Source organism: Hyaena hyaena, unplaced genomic scaffold (genome assembly GCF_003009895.1).
Source record: "Hyaena hyaena isolate Hyena2069 unplaced genomic scaffold, ASM300989v1 scaffold_967, whole genome shotgun sequence".
In the NCBI taxonomy this organism is placed as follows: Eukaryota; Metazoa; Chordata; class Mammalia; order Carnivora; family Hyaenidae; genus Hyaena; species Hyaena hyaena.
This window is the reverse complement of record NW_024081608.1, coordinates 553,965-572,638: the sequence shown is the minus strand read 5'-3', so window position 1 is coordinate 572,638 and position 18,674 is coordinate 553,965. Positions and strand designations below refer to the sequence as shown.

General features: G+C 51.3%; 1 protein-coding gene across 2 annotated transcripts in view; it reads left to right on the top strand.

The window, feature by feature from the left end:
• The first annotated feature begins 3,890 nt into the window (after positions 1-3,890).
• The window catches only part of LOC120223261 (splicing factor SWAP), a 69,200-nt gene continuing 54,416 nt past the window's right edge, over positions 3,891-18,674 (top strand). The window contains exons 1-5 of one of the 2 annotated variants that reach the window (XM_039221278.1): positions 3,891-4,235; positions 6,834-7,003; positions 7,587-7,718; positions 11,689-11,774; positions 18,326-18,551. In XM_039221278.1, the coding sequence (XP_039077209.1) occupies positions 4,018-4,235; positions 6,834-7,003; positions 7,587-7,718; positions 11,689-11,774; positions 18,326-18,551 (832 nt within the window). In that variant the 5' untranslated portion in view covers positions 3,891-4,017. Of the gene's footprint in view, positions 7,004-7,586; positions 7,719-11,688; positions 11,775-18,325; positions 18,552-18,674 lie in introns of both variants that reach the window. The other variant, XM_039221279.1, reaches the window with a different exon arrangement.

Below are 18,674 nucleotides of genomic sequence, written 5' to 3'. Positions count from 1 at the left end.
TCTTTACTGACAACTTGCAGCCTGGAGCCTGCTTCAGATTCTGTGCTTCCCTCTTTCTCTGTACCTCCCCCAATCACATTCTCTCTCTTTCTCTCTCTCTCTCTCTCAATCTCTCTCAAAAAAGAAACACTAAAAAAAAAAAAAAAAAAAAAAAGATCCTTCTGCCTTCATTCGACAATTCGGAATCGGGGAGCATCGCACCAGCAGGTCGGCCGGGGCTCCGAGGAGCCAAACAGACTCCCACAGGCAGAAGCGGCGGGAACAAGGCAGGTATCCGACACGAAAAAGCAGGGTGGTCTTTGCACCCGCTACTTGCCCTCAGGGGACGGCAGGGGTCTGCCAGTCAACCTGTAACTGGTGCCCGCAGGGCGACTCCTGATTGACTGGCTGAGATTCCGTCACTGGGGAGCCCAGAACTGCAATTGTCTCGGTCTGGTGACACCAGGCTTAGCATATGGGACTCTGCTTGAGGCCTGTCGCCTTCTTTCTCGTGGGGCCTCGTGAGGACTAAGTGGGCAACACGCGTGCTCAGGGGGTGCCCGTGTCGCCACATACCCTCCTGTCCTTTGCTCAGGGTCACAGAAGGCCCCACCTGCAAGCCGTCCCCAGCTCGTCCCAGCCAACAGCTGCACGGGCACTGGAGACTGGGGGGAGCCGACTGACTTAAGCGGCCAACTTCAGCTTAGGTCAGTCCCAGGCTCCAGGTCCAGGTCCCCACCCAGGCTGTGGTGGCGCCACTGTGGACCCGTCCCCTGGCCAGGGGGCTGCCTTGCCCCTCTGTGCTCCTGGCTGAACCCTGACTGACAGAGGGCCCGATAACATGAGCTATTACTTTTAAACTAAGCATTTTCAGATTCGCACACGTTATGCTCCTTGACAGTAATTCCGTGTTTATACGTCTTCCTACCCCCCGACAGCAGATTCAGTAGGAATAATGTAAACCGCAGCTGCGATGGCGGGCTGGGCCACCCAACGCCCCTTCTCCGTTAGTAAGAGGCTCTTGGGTGCATCCCACTATCAACCCAGCGCTCTGCCGTCACTGTTCTCCTGGAGGACCTCACTCAGTGGTGGAGATGGGAAAACTCTCGTGTCACACCAGGAACGGACAGGGGACTGGTCTGGCGGCACTCACGGGTTCTGCCTCAGAGCAGCGGTGCCTGCAGTACGAGGGGAGAGAGAGAATGGAAGAAAGGCTGGGAAGAACATGCTAGGATTGGGAAGAAGCAAAGCGGGCATTGTTTACAGACCATACACTCGTCTACATCAGAAATCCAAACCAATCTATGGGTAAATCACCAGAAATAATGAAACTGAGCAAGGCAGCTGAACGTGAATTCGGTTTTTATTTATTAAAAAATATTTTCTTAATGTTTATTCATTTTTGAGACAGAGTACAAGCAGAGGTGGAGCAGAGAGAGAGGGAGACACAGAATCGGAAGCAGGCTCCGAGCTATCAGCACAGAGCCTGATGCGGGGCTCGAACTCACGAACTGTGAGATCATGACCTAAGCTGAAGTTGGCCACTTAAGCAACTGAGCCACCCAGATGCCCCAAGATCGGTTTTCAAAAACTGCATTCCTGGCAACAAACAGTTTGAGAGTGGGGGCAGTAACAGCGGGGGGCAGAGAGGTGGCTAGGAATAAATCTAACACACGGAAGATCTCTATGGGGAAAAAGTGAAAACTTTTGAGAGACCTTTTGAAAGATTTTTGCCTGATAAACTGGAGGAGCAAACATGCAGAGGCCTCAACTCTCTGCACGATCCCAATGCAAACACGGAGGCTTCTGGGGAGAGCAGGGCAAGCTGATTTGAAGATTCACTTGGAAATGCAAAGGAGCGACTTCGAGATTTTCTCTGCGTTTTCGTGGTCAAGAGCCCCCGGCCAGATTTCATGGGCAGCAGGGGACTGCACTGCAACCCACGATTCAAAGGCCACAGAGCTTGTCCAACACCTGCCCCCCCCCCCCTTCCGCCGGCACACACGCTCCAGAGCTTCCGTATGCACACACACCCGGGGCCGGACGGACATCCTGGAGCAGGAGTCCTAAGATCTCAGCCTTCTTCTGAAGGAGAGAGTGCTGTCCTGTCCCCATGTTATAGAGAAGAGAGGCTCCAAAACAGAACAGGACTAACTCAAGATTCCACGGAACTAAAATTAGAGTCAGGAATGCAACCCAGACCTTCGAGATCCCATGCCTGGCTGAGGAACCCATCTGCACAGGGTCTGAAGGTTCTTCCAGAATCCTCAAGGTCAAAGGAGCAGTGGAGTTTGGCCAGACGCGTTGGCCCTTACCCTACTCTCTGAACCCAAGGGAACACTCAAAGCAAACCCAGCGTCCCAGGGTCCCAGCATGTGCCTGGACCAGCCAGGGGGACTTACCAAGTAAGTCATGGCGGGTCCCCCTGAGCAGCAGCAGGGCACCGTGTGGAGCCAGAGAGGACGATGGCTCGGTCATGTTGATTCTACTGTGTGCCAGGCGCTATCCCAGGCCCTGGGGATGCTCAGGTGAAGCCACAAAAACCCAGCTTTCCTGAAGCTGATCGGGGAGGGGATGGGTGCTAATACAGGAGGTAACATGAGGTGGTGTGAGGTGGTGGGCGGTGCCCCAAAGGCAGATCAGCAGGACTGAGTAGGGCGGGGCACTCTAGTGTGGACGCCTACAGCCTGGCTGAGAAAGGGACAGAGATGAGACCTGGATGGGAAACTTGTCAGGTAAAAAGCCAAGAGCGACACACCCAAAGAAATCACAAGGGCAAAGGCCCTGTGGTGGGAACTGCACGTGGCTGAATTTTTAAAGTCCTGTTAAGGTTCACATACCCTTTGTCAACCTTACTAGCAGAAAGACTTGTCACTGGTTCATGCAGAAGAGGTGTGGCTGCGAAAGAACGTCCCTGTCCCTGGCAGCCTCAGTCCCAGCAGAGAGGGCTCTGGTCACTGCAGCCGCTGGACAGTCTAGGGTGCACTAGAAGGAACCGCTCTCCTAATGAAAACACAGGTGGGGAAACTGAGGCCCCAGAGGAACCTACTCGGCAATCACCCCGCATCCAGACGACTGGTCTCCGAGAAGCGGGCCCTCCACCAACCCCGATCACTTTTCTCCCACACGAGTCCACACAAAGTTCGGTACTGCGAGGGGCGTCACGGCTTACTAAGCCCTGTGCTATCAGCAGAGGACACCTTCAGAAGTAGGCGGGATGAGGGTCGTGATCCCCGGGACCGAGAAGTTACCAGAGCCTCAGAAAGGTGAGGCGATCGCCCTGGACAAAACCTGGCCCGGGCTCTTCTTCAGACTCCCGCCTGGCCCCCAGCTCCCCCCATCCCAAGTCCCGGCTCCGAGCTCCCCCCACAGGCCCTTGAACCCCGAGCTCTCCTCACCGCACCCCCCCCAGGCCCTAACCCCCAAACCCCCAGGCTCTGGGCCCCAAGCTCCGCAGCCTTTCACCCGAAGAGCTCCCCAGTTTCAGACTTCCCCGAACCCCCAGCTTCCGACTCCCAGCCTCTGGCCCGGGTAGCAGCGGCCGGGAGACTTCGCACCGGCGCAGGGAGGAGCCAACCCACCTAGCCCCGCACTCAACCTGCGCCGCACAGCACATCACCCCCCCTCCTTCCGCCCAGCGCCTGCTGGCCCGATGCCGGTAGCGCGCAATCCGGCGCCGCGCTTTCGCCACTGCTCTGGACAACTGTCTGAGAAAACTAACCCCAAAAGCGCGCTGTTCTCTGATCACATAAGCTCCCACCGTGGCGACGCCTCCGGGTGCAAAAGACTAAAGCCAAAATACTTTCTAGCGGTTCAAACGGCTCCGACGAGTAGCGAATCTGCCGAAACTTCTCGCCGGAAGTAGGGCTGCTCCTCGCCGGAAGTTGCGCTTCCTCCATTTTGTTGCCCGCTATGGCGGCGGTGTCGAGTTTGGGGCCCGGATGCGACGCTTTTGACTGAGGGGGTAGGCCAGGCGGAGGCATTGGGGACATCCGCGCGGCGCAGAAGAGGACCAGCCTGGACGCCGGGGACGCTGTCATGTACGGCGCGAGCGGAGGCCGTGCCAAAGCCGAGAGGAAAAGCGGCACGAAGGAGGAGGCCGGACCCGGCGGTGCCGGCGGTGGGGGGAACCGAGTGGAGCTGCTGGTCTTCGGCTATGCCTGCAAGCTGTTCCGGGATGACGAGCGGGCTCTGGCCCAGGAACAGGGACAGCACCTCATCCCCTGGATGGGGGACCACAAGATCCTCATCGACAGGTCGGTTCCTCCCCCCACCCGTCGGTCCTCCCCTTCCCTCGCCCGCTTGATTTCGTCTGATGTTGACCTGATGGCCAGGACTAAAGAGGGTTGTGTGGAGCCAGCGGGGATCTGGGGGCCCCCTCCCCTGTTCTTACATCCCCCCTGGTTTTGGAGGGAAGGGGACGGTGAAACCTGCCCTAAGGCACTGGCTGGAGTTGCGTGCCGCGTCTGTCGCCGGAGGGATCGTCTCCGCTCTTGCAGCCCCTGGCGACCCCTCACCCGGTCGCTGGCTCCAGTCGGCCGCTCCGCGCGGTGGAAGCTGCCCGTGCCCTGGCCTCTCCTGACCCGCGTTGCCGTGGGGTTGCGCGCTGTCTCCCTACGCGCGGCGCTCCCACAGCTCGGTGCGGTGGGAGGGCGCCCCGAAACGCCGCACACCGGGACCGCGCGGCTAGAAAACTTATCGGTCCCCCAAAGGTCCCCCTCGAACCTTGTACGGCCCCGGCGCCCTCCGTGGAGCACCCGTGTTTTGCCGGCGTGACATTTGACTCCGCCAGCCTCCCCCCTCCCCCACCCTGTGATAATGTGATGGGTTTGAGTGATTCAGACCAGAGGGTGAAGTTGCCAATCAGTTGGAAGCCAGTTGACTTCTGCCGACACTGGCTTTGCTCCTGGAGGTAGTGATCTTAGGGCTGGTTTCACTATCTCTTAAAACCGAAGGGCGGAACTGGGATACAGATGTGTTTCTTTTCAAATCAAACGTGCCTTAGGTAATCACCCCAGAGGGTGTTTAGCCATTTTGGGCACAGGGGTACTGAGGTTGGGGATTTCTAAAGGTGTTTGATTTGAAAAGGATGGCATTACATGGTGTAGGCTGTTTGCTCCCCTCTCCTCCCATGTTTTCAGGCCCTCTTTCTTTCCTTCTCCTTGGGGTTTTTGTTTGTTGGTTTGGGTTTTTTGTTTTTGTTTTTTTTTCTTTTCTTTCTTTTTTTGCCGGTTTGGCAACTCTGCTTCTGGGGGCCCGGACTGGAAAGCAAACAATGAGCCACCATTTAACTGTGGAATAGTCTCTCCGAGTGAAGGAAGCTCGTCGTTTGATTAAAGCTGGATTCTGCAAAGCCCTGGAACATGACTGTAGGGATGACCTGTGCCTGGCCAAAAAATGGACACATTAATGACCAAATAGGCCTTTTTCCATCCCTGACATTTCCGTTTGGAGTTAGATCTAGACAACAGTGACTCTTGAAGGGAGGGTTGCGGATCAGGTCTGGATGGGACGCTCCTCGCTCTGCTCAAACACGCCATGCCTTTAAATCGTAGTTTCTATCGAACGACGTTGCCTGAGTCGTCCGTCAGGCAGCTTGCTTTTCCAAAGCGTTACTTGTGATATTTGTTATAAAAGTTTGGTAAGCGATGAAGTCTGAGCTCTTCATGCAGCTTTCCATATCGTTCTGTATGTGACTGGAGTTAGGTCTTCCACAGTGAATGGGGAGCAAACGCTACACATGTACATGTATAATATTTTCAAATAATGATCTACATTTGTAAGTTAAGGAGGTTTACATCAAGGTAACAATAATTTTGAAATTTAATAAAATGCAAAAACGTGGCTACTCTGGAATTTTGGCCTTTTTCTTATAAACGTGTTTTTTTCAAGTAAGTACTTTTTGGTTCTCATTACAAAAGTCAGCATTAAAAAATTAGGCAGACTTTTGTGTGTGTCTCTATTTTTTGCAACTCTAAATGAGTGTTTCTGACTTATTATTTGATGTTGCGTGCCGACAGCAGCTGCATTGAGTTTTTATGTTAAAGGTGTAGCAGAAAATGCTCTTCTTCCTAATTCGGCCACGGTGCCTACTGGTCAGTCCATGCACGTAAACATGGCTGTGTCTTCACGTACGTTATTTCCTCGGGGAATACGATTTAGAAGAGAACATGCTGCACCTTCTCACAGTTTTCCCTGTTTCCAGTGAACCTCCTTAAACTGCATGTATATGTCACTGTTCCTATGTATGTGTGTCTCTCTATCACGTAACCCAGCACTTATTTCCTCAGCCAAGTGGCTAGGGGGCGAGCCTAGCCAAGATTTTACCTCCAATGGACGCAAGTTTCTTTGGTGAAGATCTCTCCTGAGAGTTCGGGACTAGCAGAAAGAAGCGAGGAAATTTCGACCGTTGGGTTCTTACGGATAGGTATTTATGTATTCGGTTTGTGTGAATGTAAGCTATGATATTTGACTTTTCAGAAAAAAAATTTTTTTTTTTTTTTTTTTTTTTTTTTGCAAATGGCATTGAATGGTTGACCAAACCATAAACGGTAAGCACTGCCGGTGAGGTGGTACCATTTATGCTATTAAAGGGCTATTTACCTTTAATTATAAGTTTTACCGTATTATACAGAGGAATTAAGACTTTGTTAAGATAACTTGAGTTTAAAAGAGGGTGAGATGTGATTAGCCGAATTAAATATAAATCTGAGAAGATTTTTTATGTTTGTTTTCATATTTTTATTTCTTTACTTTAATTGGTAAGTATATATATATGTATATGTATGAAACATCGCACACAAACCAGTCTAGACGTTAATTTCTTTCCATTGACCAGCGTGTTCATATTACAGATACGATGGGCGTGGTCACCTGCATGACCTTTCCGAGTACGATGCTGAGTACTCCACGTGGAACCGAGACTACCCGCTCTCTGAAGAGGAGGCTCGAATAGATGCCGTGTGTGATGAGGAGAGGTATTTAGCCTTGCATACGGACTTGCTTGAGGCGGAGGCGAGGCAAGGTACTGCTCAGGAAAAACTTACTTAAAAGCAACAAACTTTAAAAAAAATTTTTAAGTATTTAAAATTTACTCCCATTCATTTTTTTATACTCACTCTTTCTGATATTATCTTGACAGTACCCAGTGGATTGGAAAAACAGGAGTCTTTGCGTTCTGAGAGGACCTCAGGATAGTTTATATGTAGAGCCACAAAGAATTTTCCCAGCTTTTGAGGGCAGACTGGGATTTGAAAAAACAAAAACCAAACTCTTTAACTGTTCTTCTTTAACAGTATCGTATACACTGAAATTGATGTTCTTGTCTTTTCCTTAACGATCTTTAATATAGTTCTTAATCCCCAAATTTCTCAGCAGGAAGAAATTTTCCACAAAAGACCTGTATTCTGCTATCTGTGGTAAACATGTACTGGCAAAAGTACATATTGATAGATACAAAATGTGACTGTTTAAGAACATTTTTGCCTCAAAAAGAGGTTGAAAAAAGCGTGTTGTATGCCTTACTGATAGCTAAAACTTTAGAAATATGTAATATTTTTCTCAGTAAATTTCCATTTTTGTTAATAAAACTCTCATTTTTATTCAAGAGGAAGAATACAAGCGGTTGAGCGAGGCGCTGGCAGAGGACGGGAGCTATAACGCAGTGGGGTTCACTTACGGCAGTGATTACTACGATCCGTCAGAGCCCACAGAGGAGGAGGAGCCTTCCAAACAGAGAGGTGAGAGCAGAGAGGGGCCCGGAGGCACGTCGCTGGCGGCGTGCAGCACGCGGACCAGCCACGGCTTCCGAGCGCACATGTGGACGCTGAGTAATTGGGCCATCGCTGTGACAGAGCAGTCATGGAACTCCATCTGGGGTCGAACAGAGCTAAGGACTGAAGTGAAGCGTTCAGGGAGGCACACCGGGAATTCCGACGTGTCTGCAGCGCATCTGCTTGCCTTTCTCGTGCTTCTCTTTGGTTCGGGTGACCGGAGATTGCGCAGCCCGGGTCCTTTGTTGCTGAACTGGTAAGGAATGCATCGGCGTTCACAGTTCTCAGACGTTAGAAGGATGGACGTTAATGACCTTCACGTGAACCTGCCTCTTCACATCCCTGCACGACGGATCCCCCCCACGACTGAAATCATGACAAGGTCCGGTGGAAGGACGCCTGTGGAGTCACCGCCAAACAGAAAAGAGCACGAGTTAGGCTGGGTAGCAGCCGCGACACACTTTTAGTTTGGTGTTTTACAGTAATATTTATATAACATTGAAGATTTCAAAATCATTCTTTTCTGGATTAACGCTGAGAACTTTGAATATAAAAAAGTAGTGCCACTAAAAAGCCTGGGCTCTTGTAGAACGGGTGGGTGCAAATGGTCTCCGTCACTTGTGTCAGTGCTGAGTCGCTCCAGCCTTCTGTCATGATCATCGTTAATTGTCAATGAGAGTAACACGCATCGGAAGCTTTAGGGCTTGAGCACCATATTCAGGGTGTTCTGTTTAGAGGGAAAGAGAACTCTGTGGGGCACGTGGCGAGCTTAGTTGGTAGAGCATGCCACACTTGATCTCCAGGTTGTGAGTTCGAGCCCCACGTTGGGTGTGGAGCCGTAAAAAAAATTAGATGAAAATATTACAGGGAAGGAGAGCTTTAACTTTAGAAACCTATTTGAGTGTTTAGAATAATAAACTGGAATTATGTCATACGGGGATTTCATTTCAGAGTTAGCAGTCTATTATTTGTTTTTCCTCAAGTTCTAGGTCTCCTAATGAGTATGAAGTAGTTACAGTAGTTTAATGTCGAAGCGAGGTCTGCCCTGTGCGTGGTGCAGCTGCATTGGGTTCTCCTGCGCTTGGCGGGGGGCGGGGGCTGCTGTGCTGGGACAGCAGGATGTGGGCCAGGCGCACCCACATACTCCCTTGCTGCCCTTCCCCTCATCCTGCTCATTACTCCGTGGGCGGCACCACAGTCCCAGTTGTGCAGCAGTGTGCTCCATGCTTCTGGAAAGACTTCTCCACTGTCGTGGGAACTACATTGAGTTAAAGCCTTGTTAAGGTATTTCGCACCTTCCGAAGTTACGGCGCATTGGAAATGTTCCGGCAGTGAACACTCATTCCTTTACCTAGAACATGTCGCTTGTGTCAGGGTTCTGGATGGTCAAACTTTTGTTGCCCTGTTTCTGAGCCATGTACATAAGTGAAGAATTGAAATTTGTGAAGGCCAGGGGCGCCTGGGTGGCTTAGTCGGTTAAGCGTCCGACTTTCGCTTAGGTCACGATCTCGCGGTTCGTGGGTTCGAGCCCTGCGTCGGGCTCTGTGCTGACTGCCAGCTCAGAGCCTGGAGCCTATTTCAGAGTCTTTATTTCCCTCTCTCTCTGACCCTCCCCTGCTCACGCTGTCTGTCTCTCTCTCTCTCTCTCTCTCTCTCTCTCTCTCCTAGAAATAAATAAATAATATTTTTTTAAAAAATTAAAAAAAAAAGTTTGTGAAAGCCAGATGGCTTTTGCGAAATCAAGTGATAAATCCATAATATTGGAAAAATCCATAACATCCGTTTCCTAACGTTCTATCGAGATTAGGGACCGGCAGACTACTGTCGAAGGCCCCGTTGGCGGGTTTCTGTAAACGAAATTTGGCTGGCATGCGGCCTGCTTGTGTACACAGGGTCTGTGCGGCCTCTGCGGCAGAGTTGAGTAGCTGACTCCAAAACCGTCTGCAGCCAGAAATGCTCACTGGCTGGTGTTTTACAGGAAGTTGCCAGGCCCTGTTACAAGGGCTAGAATATTGTCTCTGTGAAATTAAGCTGTTAGAGTTACTGAGTGTTAAGACTTTCAACATGACTTCGTTTCTCTTTGAAGTTTTAATATGCCATCTCTTAAACAGAAAGTTCTCTTTAGCGTTATATACTTTTTTCTTTAATTATATTTTCAGGACTTTATATGGTGGTTAATTTTTTTAAGGAAAGTTGGGCCCGTATGAAATTTCTAGCCTGACTTTCTAGCTTAGCTTATGTTAATACAGATAAAACGCCACGTGTATTTTTCTAACATTTATTTATTAAGAGACAGAGCATTAGCGGGGGAGGGGCAGAGAGAGGGAAACAGACTCGCAAGCAGGCCCCAGGCTCTGAGCCGTCATTGCAGAGCCACACATGGGGCTCAAACCCATGAACTGGGAAGACATGACCTGAGCCGGAGTCGACTGCTTAACCAGTGAAGCCCTCCTGGCGCCAATAAAACACACAGACGCATGCAGGCATGTGTACCGATACACATACACGCTTAATAGAATTCAGTTTGGTGCCCACTACCACTGACAACAAAGTTTCACTTCAGTGCTGCATTATTTAGAAAGGGTGTTTTTGTTTTGTTTTGTTTAGTTTTCCAGCGCCATCACTGAATATTCCGTGGTTTTCACAGTTCCCGCTGTCCTGGCGGTTGTGGACATTTTAGGCTTTGTGCTGCTCGGGGGCCGCCAGTATGTCCGCATGGCAGCCCCTCCTTCCGCAGCCTGTTGTCTTCAGCCTGCTTCACGTCCTGCAGATTCTCTCGACTTTTTATCGTTATTAAGTGTCTTTTATGAAAAAGGGTCATTTGAATTTGAGTATTGTGTTAGTTTTTTTATTCAGGCTGCTAACGCCATTCTCTGTGAGTGAAGGTGTGTGTTAGGAACAGAGCTCTGTGGAACCCCCTGTCCCCAACTGCTCTCTTGAGTCAGTGCCTTTATTTCATGAGCAGCATCACACTAAGGAAAGCCTATTTAAGAGACAAAATTTCCATCTTTTTGTCATTTTGGGGAAATATGGTAAAAGTTGCACTTTTGTACACATGCCTTTGGTCCCGCGCCCCAAGAGACTTTGAGATTTGAAGTTGCTTCTCGACATGTTGCAAACCAGTGTCTTTGGTGTCCCCAGCTGCGCTGTCATTTGGTTACTGGACGCTGGGGTTGCTGATCACAGGAAGTTTCTAGGCCCTAGTAAATCTCTGGTTCCTAGGAGAGACTAGGGTAGATAGGCAGAACCAGGCGGGACAACGTTCAGTGGAATCTTCCTCCTTGGCTTTGTAGAAGAATGAGGTTTGATGGGAAACCTTTGAAATTGTTCATCTTGTTACAGTACTTCATCATACATGGTGGAAAAACTTATTTTGATGAAGATTTAATGTTATCAGTTTTTGAGAGAAAAGCCTAAGTAGATATTGAAGTGCCTTATGATGGTAGCTTTTATAAGTTTTCTACTATGTTTTTGTACATTTCATTAATCCTTTTTGGTGGGTGACCCCCTGAGTGATTGAGACATATGCAGGTACCTTATTCAGGACGTTGTAACATACGGCGCCTCGTCCCCCTCGTCCTGGCCCCCTGGGGGGCCCACAGAAGCTGCTCAGAGTGGGGGGTCAGCAGCGCCACCTATACACACACGGATCCCAGAGCAGGGGAGAGGGTGGGGAGAGCTGGTGGCTGACAATGCCTGGTAAGCAGGGCGCCTGGCTGGGGAGACTCCACATGGTGCTCCCCCGCCCCCCACGGTGGGCTTTGGCAGAGTGACTCTACTAGCGTGCAGGGTGGGAGGGCAGACGGGAAAGGTGTCCAGAGGCAGTGACAGGAAGGTAGAGAACCGGGTACCCGCCCCTGCTCCATCACTGTGGACCGTCAGTGGCCGCCTTCTTCCTGATCGTTGTTCTGAACTTTCGTATTTTCTTTTTCCACAGAAAAAAATGAGGCTGAAAATGTAGAGGAAAATGAGGAGCCTTTCATCGCCCCCGTGGGGTTGAACGTGCCGCCTGACGTGGAGCTGGTATGTGTTCCCCCTTCACGGTACCGTCTGTCACGAGCTCTGTGGGTCCAGCGGCACCGCTTGTGCGAGACCCCACTTGTGGTCAGCACTGCGCTCTGGCTTCGTAAGGCTTTCAGCCTGCGTTAACGGAGGAGAGACCCACACCGCACCCGTTTTCCTTCAAGGAGAAGGGACGGATTCCAGCCGAATTGCTGGACCAGCGCGTCTGGGACTTGCGAACTGGCCCTCGGAGGTCGCGGGGCTGAGGCTCCGTGTTCGCCAGCGTCAGAGCCGGAGCTAGCGGGGAGCGGCGGTTAGCCACACTTACGTGAGGCCAGGCCTGCTCAGGGCAGCCTGGCTTTCAGCGAAGGGGCCTCGTCCTGGCTTTTGCCAGGGTGCTTTTGTGGGCCTTTACATCGGGCTTGCGGTGCGCTCTTGCACCGGGCTTCCTGTCCCTTGTGACCGGGGCCCCGTGGCATCTGCGGGTGGAGCTGGCGGAGTACAGTGCGGTTCCCGCTCACGTCTCGCCGCCGCGTCAGCTTGAGCCTGTCAGGTTCGGGCTGAGTTACACGGTGTCCCTCCTGCGGTCCCGGCGCCGTGCTGGCTGTTTCGACCTGTGCTGTTGTGACGCTGAGGACTCCAAGCCGCAGCTCCTGTTCCCGTCCCCCTCACAGCCTGGGAAGAGGGAGGGACGTGGCCGTGCACGTGGCAGGCAGGAACGCAAACCCCCCGAGTCCCCGTGTGGGATGGGATTTGATGTGTTTGGTGGGGATGTTGAAAGTATTTCTGCCGCGCGTGCGCGCTTGGAGGGATGTTGGCGCTCGATGTGGCTTTTCTGTGGCGTCTTCCTACTGGGTCCCGAGGGCCGTGGATGCCTGGATTCTTGCTCGTGCCCCGTGTCCTGTCCGGGTGGACAGCAGGCGCCGAAGCCGCCTGGGCAGGGTCTCACGTTCCCCACACTCGCCCTGCGTTTGCTGCCTCGGCCACTTGTGTCCGTGTGATGACCACTCGGGACAGTGGAGTGGCTCTGCCTCCGCCCGGCCGTCCTCGCCGTGCGCCCACGCGCCTCTTCGCCATCTTCCTGCAGGTGTGAGCCACATGCCTTTGGGTTTTGGCAAGTGCAATTACTACTTATATTTGCTTCCCCGTTTCCAGCATTTACCAGCTTGTGGGACCTAAAGCTGGAAATGTCCTCTGAGCATCTAATATCCTAGGACTTGTGTTAATACATTTTCTCTGTGTTGTTCTGGGTCATATTCCTACCTGTTCTGGAATATGCTTTATTCCACATGAGAGACCCATTAAAAGGGGTGCTCCCTTACCTATGTTTACTGCTAAAAGCTTTTATTTAAGGTTGAGTGTCTGAAATTTTATTTATTTTTACGTGGAAGATTATTTTTAGGCTGTTACATGGATATAAACATAGAAGTGTAATAGGTTTTATTGTGTTGCTTACTTCCTAATGAAATACGTAATGGCTGTATGTTCCCGGACAGAATAAGCTTCACCGAGCTGTGTAACGGTCGGCTGGAGCTAAAAATAGCTGCTCCCGGTTGGCCAGCAGCTGGTCCTTCTCTCCGTCCTTCTCTCCGTCCGTTTGGAGGAGATCCCGTGCTGTCACTGCGGTGCAGCCTGGGGGCAGGAGACGGCTGGACTGTGCGGAAACCGCGAGTGCCCATCGGGCCAGCCGCATCTTCTCTTCCTTTGTGCTGGTGTCAGCGTGTCGCTCTTCAGAACACTTGTGATTTGGGGGCAGTGGCTCGTACACGCTTCATGCTGTGATGTCCTCATTAGCGGGGAAATGGAGAAGACAGAGGTGCCCGTGCCAGGGATTAAACACTAGGATCGCTGGCTCGTATGCAGAGAGGGGATCATGTCTCCGTGGGCAGGGGTCGCCCTCGCTCAGAAAGGAAAGGGGGGGCCTCTGGGGAATTCTTGACACTTAAACCAGGCTTTTGGATTAGAGCCTCACAATTCCAGGCCCTGCGGGGTTTGTGTGCAGAGTGAGGGCCGGTTAGAAATCGCGGGGCTCCGGGAGGCGGATCCTGGCCGCCGTGGGTCCTGTCCTCGGGCTCCCGGCCGCTGTCCCGGCCCTGCCTCCTGCCCAGCCCCTAGACTGCAGCCCCTGGAGTGACCCCAGCTTGGTGTTAGCATCTCACGGCAGTTGTGCACACGTTTTCTTGTGTCCCGTGGGGAGCAAGGGCCTGTTTCCCCTGAATGTGGAGCCTGGCATCGCTTTTCCCAGCGTGTGCTCTTGGCCGTCCTCGCCCTTCTCAGGGACGCGCGTGCTGCTCGGTCACCTCCTGAGTTCTGCCCACACCTGGCACTCACGTGGAGCACCGCAGGGGAGGTGGAGGGAGTGGCCCCCAGCCCCCGGGACGCCGCAGGCACCCAGGGTCCCGTGTCGCTGTGCCCTGCCTCGTGGCTGGCGATGCCACTGTCCCCCGGGCCTGAGAGACGCGCTCGCTGGAGCACACTGTATAAGCTGGCGGATGAGCAGGAGCAACTCGGGGCGTGACTGCCATCGCGCACCATTTGCGTCTCTTGGGTGAAGAACAGTGTGCACTTCCATTCGGTGGCCACGTGCCGTGTACCCGGCGCTTTGCTCGTGTTCTCACTTGGTGGTCGCGGTCTCAGTAGCTCCGAGGTAGGGGCGGCCGGCAGCCTGTTCGCACAGGACAGATGTGGAGGTTTAGAAAGCGCGAGAACAGCCCTGAGCCGCGGAATTGGGCTTGATCGATGGTTCACATCACAGTGTTATTTTCATCCTAATTCAGGCCTTTGTCGCCGTGGGATGGGAGTGGGAGAAAAGAGCGACGTGGTTTACGTCTGTGCTCCTGGAGGGCTGGCCTCTCGCACGCGCTGTCCCGGCACCTGCGCGCTGGCACCTCTCGCAGAATGCGAACGGGTTTATGAAGTCGTACGTGTCACTGTGTTCCATTGTCAGGATTTGAATCTTGTCTTTGGAAGTCCCTTCCAACCCGCAGATTTTAAAAATATTTTCCTGCACTTCCTACTGTTGTGTCTATAGTTTTGTTTTTACAATTGAAATGTCATTTTGTGTGATACTTATTTTGGGCTGTGAGTGAAGTGGGTATTTCATTTTTCCTTTCCTGATTGTAGAGGAGGGGAGGGCCAGCCCGGCTGCTCCGGGGGGGTGGGGTGTCCTTACCCGGCCTTCTGTTCCCTGCCGTCCCAGCCCCACACTTCAGGGACCTAAGCTCCAGCATTTTCCAAAGCTCTTAGGAAACCTCACACTCGTGTGGGCTTTCGCACCACGTACGCTGTTCTTCCATTTCCCAGTGTCAGCCCCACGGTTTTTAGAGCCATGTCTTTGTGGTTTAGGCGGAGCCAGGACACGTCTGCCCACCTTCTTAGGTCCCGTCACTTCCTTAAACCAAAGGTTTCCTCATGTAAATAAGACCAGTATTTCCCCCTTTATCAGTTTTTGTAACACATGTATTCATATACGTTTTTGAAATCCCAGTTTATAGTAGAGATAATCGTAGTATTAAAGAGAACAGGATTTATGTAAAACTTGTGTGACAAAGAGAGCGAAGAATGTTTCCAAACCAAGTGTTTGTATCTCATCCACTTGCTCTGGTAGCAAATCTGGAAGTATGTTCGTAATGTGCTTTGACTTTCTGTAGTAATGACTTTGCTTTGTGTCCAGTATCTTTTTTTATTTAGTGTTTATTTTTGAGAGAGAGAGCATTAGCAGGGAGGGGGCAGAGAGAGAGAGAGAGAGAGAGAGAGCGCATGAGCAGGGGAGGGGCAGAGAGAGAGGGAAAGAGAGAACATGAGCAGGGGTAGGGCAGAGAGAGAGAGCCTCCCCAGCAGGCTCCCCACTGTCAGTGCAGAGCCCAGTGCAGGGCTCCCCCTCAGAAGCTGTGAGATCATGACCTGAACCGAAATCAAGAATTGGAGGTTTATCTGACTGAGCCATCCAGGAGCCCCTGTGACCACTATGACCACTGTTTTTTTTTTTCTTTCATAGTTTATTGTCAAGTTGGTTCCCGTATAACACCCAGTGCTCATCCCCACGAGTGCCCTCCTCCATGCCCATCCCCTCCCCTCCGACACCCCTGAGTCCTCCGTTCTCAGGATTCAAGAGTCTCTCATGGTTTGCCTCCCTCCCCTCCCCTCCCCCTGTTTTCCCCTTCCCTTCCTTCCAGGCCCTCTCTCCAGTTTCTCCTGCTCCACTTATGCGTGAGAACATGGGTATTTGTCCTTCTCTCCCTGACTTATTTGACTTAGCATAACACCCTCGAGTTTCTTTTTTTTTTTTTTTTTATGTTTTATTTATTTCTGAGAGAGAGACAGCATGAGTAGGGGAGGGGCAGAGAGAGAGGAAGACACGGAATCGGAAACAGGTTCCAGGCTCTGAGCTGTCAGCACAGAGCCCGACACGGGGCTCGAACCCACGAACCATGAGATCATGACCTGAGCCGAAGTCAGACCCTTAACTGATTAAGCCACCCAGGCGCCCCATAAACCACATATTCTTGATCCATTCATCCATTGATGGACACTTAGGCTCTTTCCATGTTTTAGCTATTGTGGAGAGTGCTGCTATGAACATTGGGGTACATGTGCTCCTATGCTTCAGCATTTCTGTTTCCCTTGGGTAAATTCCTAGCAGTGCTATTGCTGGGTCATTGGGGAGTTCTATTGTTAGTTTCCTGAGGAACCTCCACACTGTTTTCCAGAGGGGCTGTACCAGTTTACGTTCCCACCAACAGTGTATGAGGGTGCCCGTTTCTCCACGTCCTCGCCAGCATCTAGCGTTCTCTGATTTGCTCATTTTAGCCACTCTGACCGGCTTGAGGTGGTATCTCAGTGTGGTTTTGATTTGTATTTCCCTGATGAGGAGGGATTCTGAGTTTCGTTTCATGTGTCTGTTGGCCATCTGGATGTCCTCTTTGGAGAAGTGTCTGTTCATTTCTTCTGCCCATTTCTTCACTGGTTTTTTTGTTTTTTGGTTGTGGAGTTTGGTGAGTTCCTTATAGATTTTGGATATTAACCCTTTATCTGATATGTCATTTGCAACTATCTTTTCCCATTCCGTTGGTTGCCTATTAGTTTTATGGATTGTTTCCTTTGCCGTGCAGAAGCTTTTTATCTTTATGAGGTCCCAATAGTTCATTTTTGCTCTTCATTCCCTTGCCTTTGGAGATGTATCGAGTAAGAAATTGCTGCAGTTGAGGTCAAGGAGGTTGTTTCCTGTTTTCTCCTCTAGGGTTTTGATGATTTCCTGTCTCACATTCAGGTCCTTCATCCATTTTGAGTTTATTTTTGTGTATGGTGTGAGAAAGTTGACCACTATATTTTTGACTATCATGATTTTATGTCATAAAGGGGCCTATATTTAAGAACTCTTAAACCAGAGGGTTAGTTTGGTCATCAGAGAACGCCTCTGTGTGGGGGGGAATCATAGTTTCCCTTAAGGTCATTACCCTAAACTCAGCATTTATGATTGATGTGTGTGTGTGGAACAGTTTCAGAGTTAATCTTCCTGTGAGCCAGAGCCCTTGAACATGTGCCTCAGGACCTGTGCTTCAGGCACAGGGGCCTCTGACATGGTATCTAGTTGATTCTGGGATCAGTAACTAACTTTAATTGTAAGTACTTACCCTATTTAAGCATGAAGGACTTTATTAGTTCAGGAGATAATTTGAGAATTAAGGCATTTATATTTTATGAAGGATGTGGTTCTGAAATTACAACAAGCATCTTGAATACTCACCCGCCCATTTTTAATGAATAGTTTCCCACTTTATTTGCATGTAATTTCCGAGTGTTAATCTCTCCCTTGTTATTACAAGTATTTTCGGAGCGTGGAGTCTGGCTTCCAGCATCTGGTCTGACAGCTCCACTTGTGGGTGGGACGTGGGGAGCGCCACGCCATGGGAGCCACTTAGCAGCAGCGTGGGCAGGAGCAGGAAGCCGCAGCGGGGTCTGACTCCAAGCAGTGACCCCTCCTGGTGGCAGAGGACTCGCTCTGCTCTGTTCCCTAGGGTGAGACCCTCCCTGTTGGGCCAGGCCACACCCTTGTGGTGAGGAGAGGACTTGGGTGTGGAAGCCAGTGAGAGCTTGTGGCCTACCTCACATCTCCACAAAGGCTGTTTTCTGAGCTATAAAAACTAGCCCTAGCTAAGAAGGAAAGGGGTGATCTGTAGACTCCCGAGAAACTTGGTGAACGGGTACCCCCTCCCTAGAAAAATGGCTATGTGCCAAAATCGCATACAGCTTCTGAGGGTTCTGGCCCCCAGCCCCGTCACCGCCCCTGATAATACGGAAGTACGGTGACTTGGTGTAAAACAAGATTGCCTTGAGTCAGTTCTGCAGACGCTGGAGTGGCCTGCCTCGTCCGTGAGTCCGGTCCCCATATGATTCCATGGAGTCCAGAAGCAAGCCACTCGCCGTGCAGGTGCAGCCAAGGGCCGGCTCTTCACCTGCATGGTCTCTTTGATGTCATTGACAGAAACACCGGGGTCAATTCTGTGTTTTAAGTCATGGGGCCAGTGGAAAAGGGAAAAATTGATCATGTGAATATGTATGTTTTTTCGTAGCCACCAACAGCCAAAATGCATGCTATCATCGAGCGCACAGCCAACTTCGTGTGCAAACAGGGAGCACAGTTTGAGATAATGCTGAAAGCCAAGCAGGCCCGGAACTCTCAGTTTGACTTTCTACGCTTTGATCACTACCTCAACCCCTACTACAAGTTCATCCAGAAAGCCATGAAAGAGGGGCGCTACCCGGTGCTGGCAGAAAACAGAAATGAGGAGAAGAAGAGTGCGTGAGACTCTGTCCTGCCTGGATGCAGGGCCTGGGCGGGGTGGCCTCGGGGGGGGGGCGGTGGGGAGCGGCTGCAGCCTGCACCTCAGGGCCCCAGAGTGTTTGTGCAGTAGCCCCCCC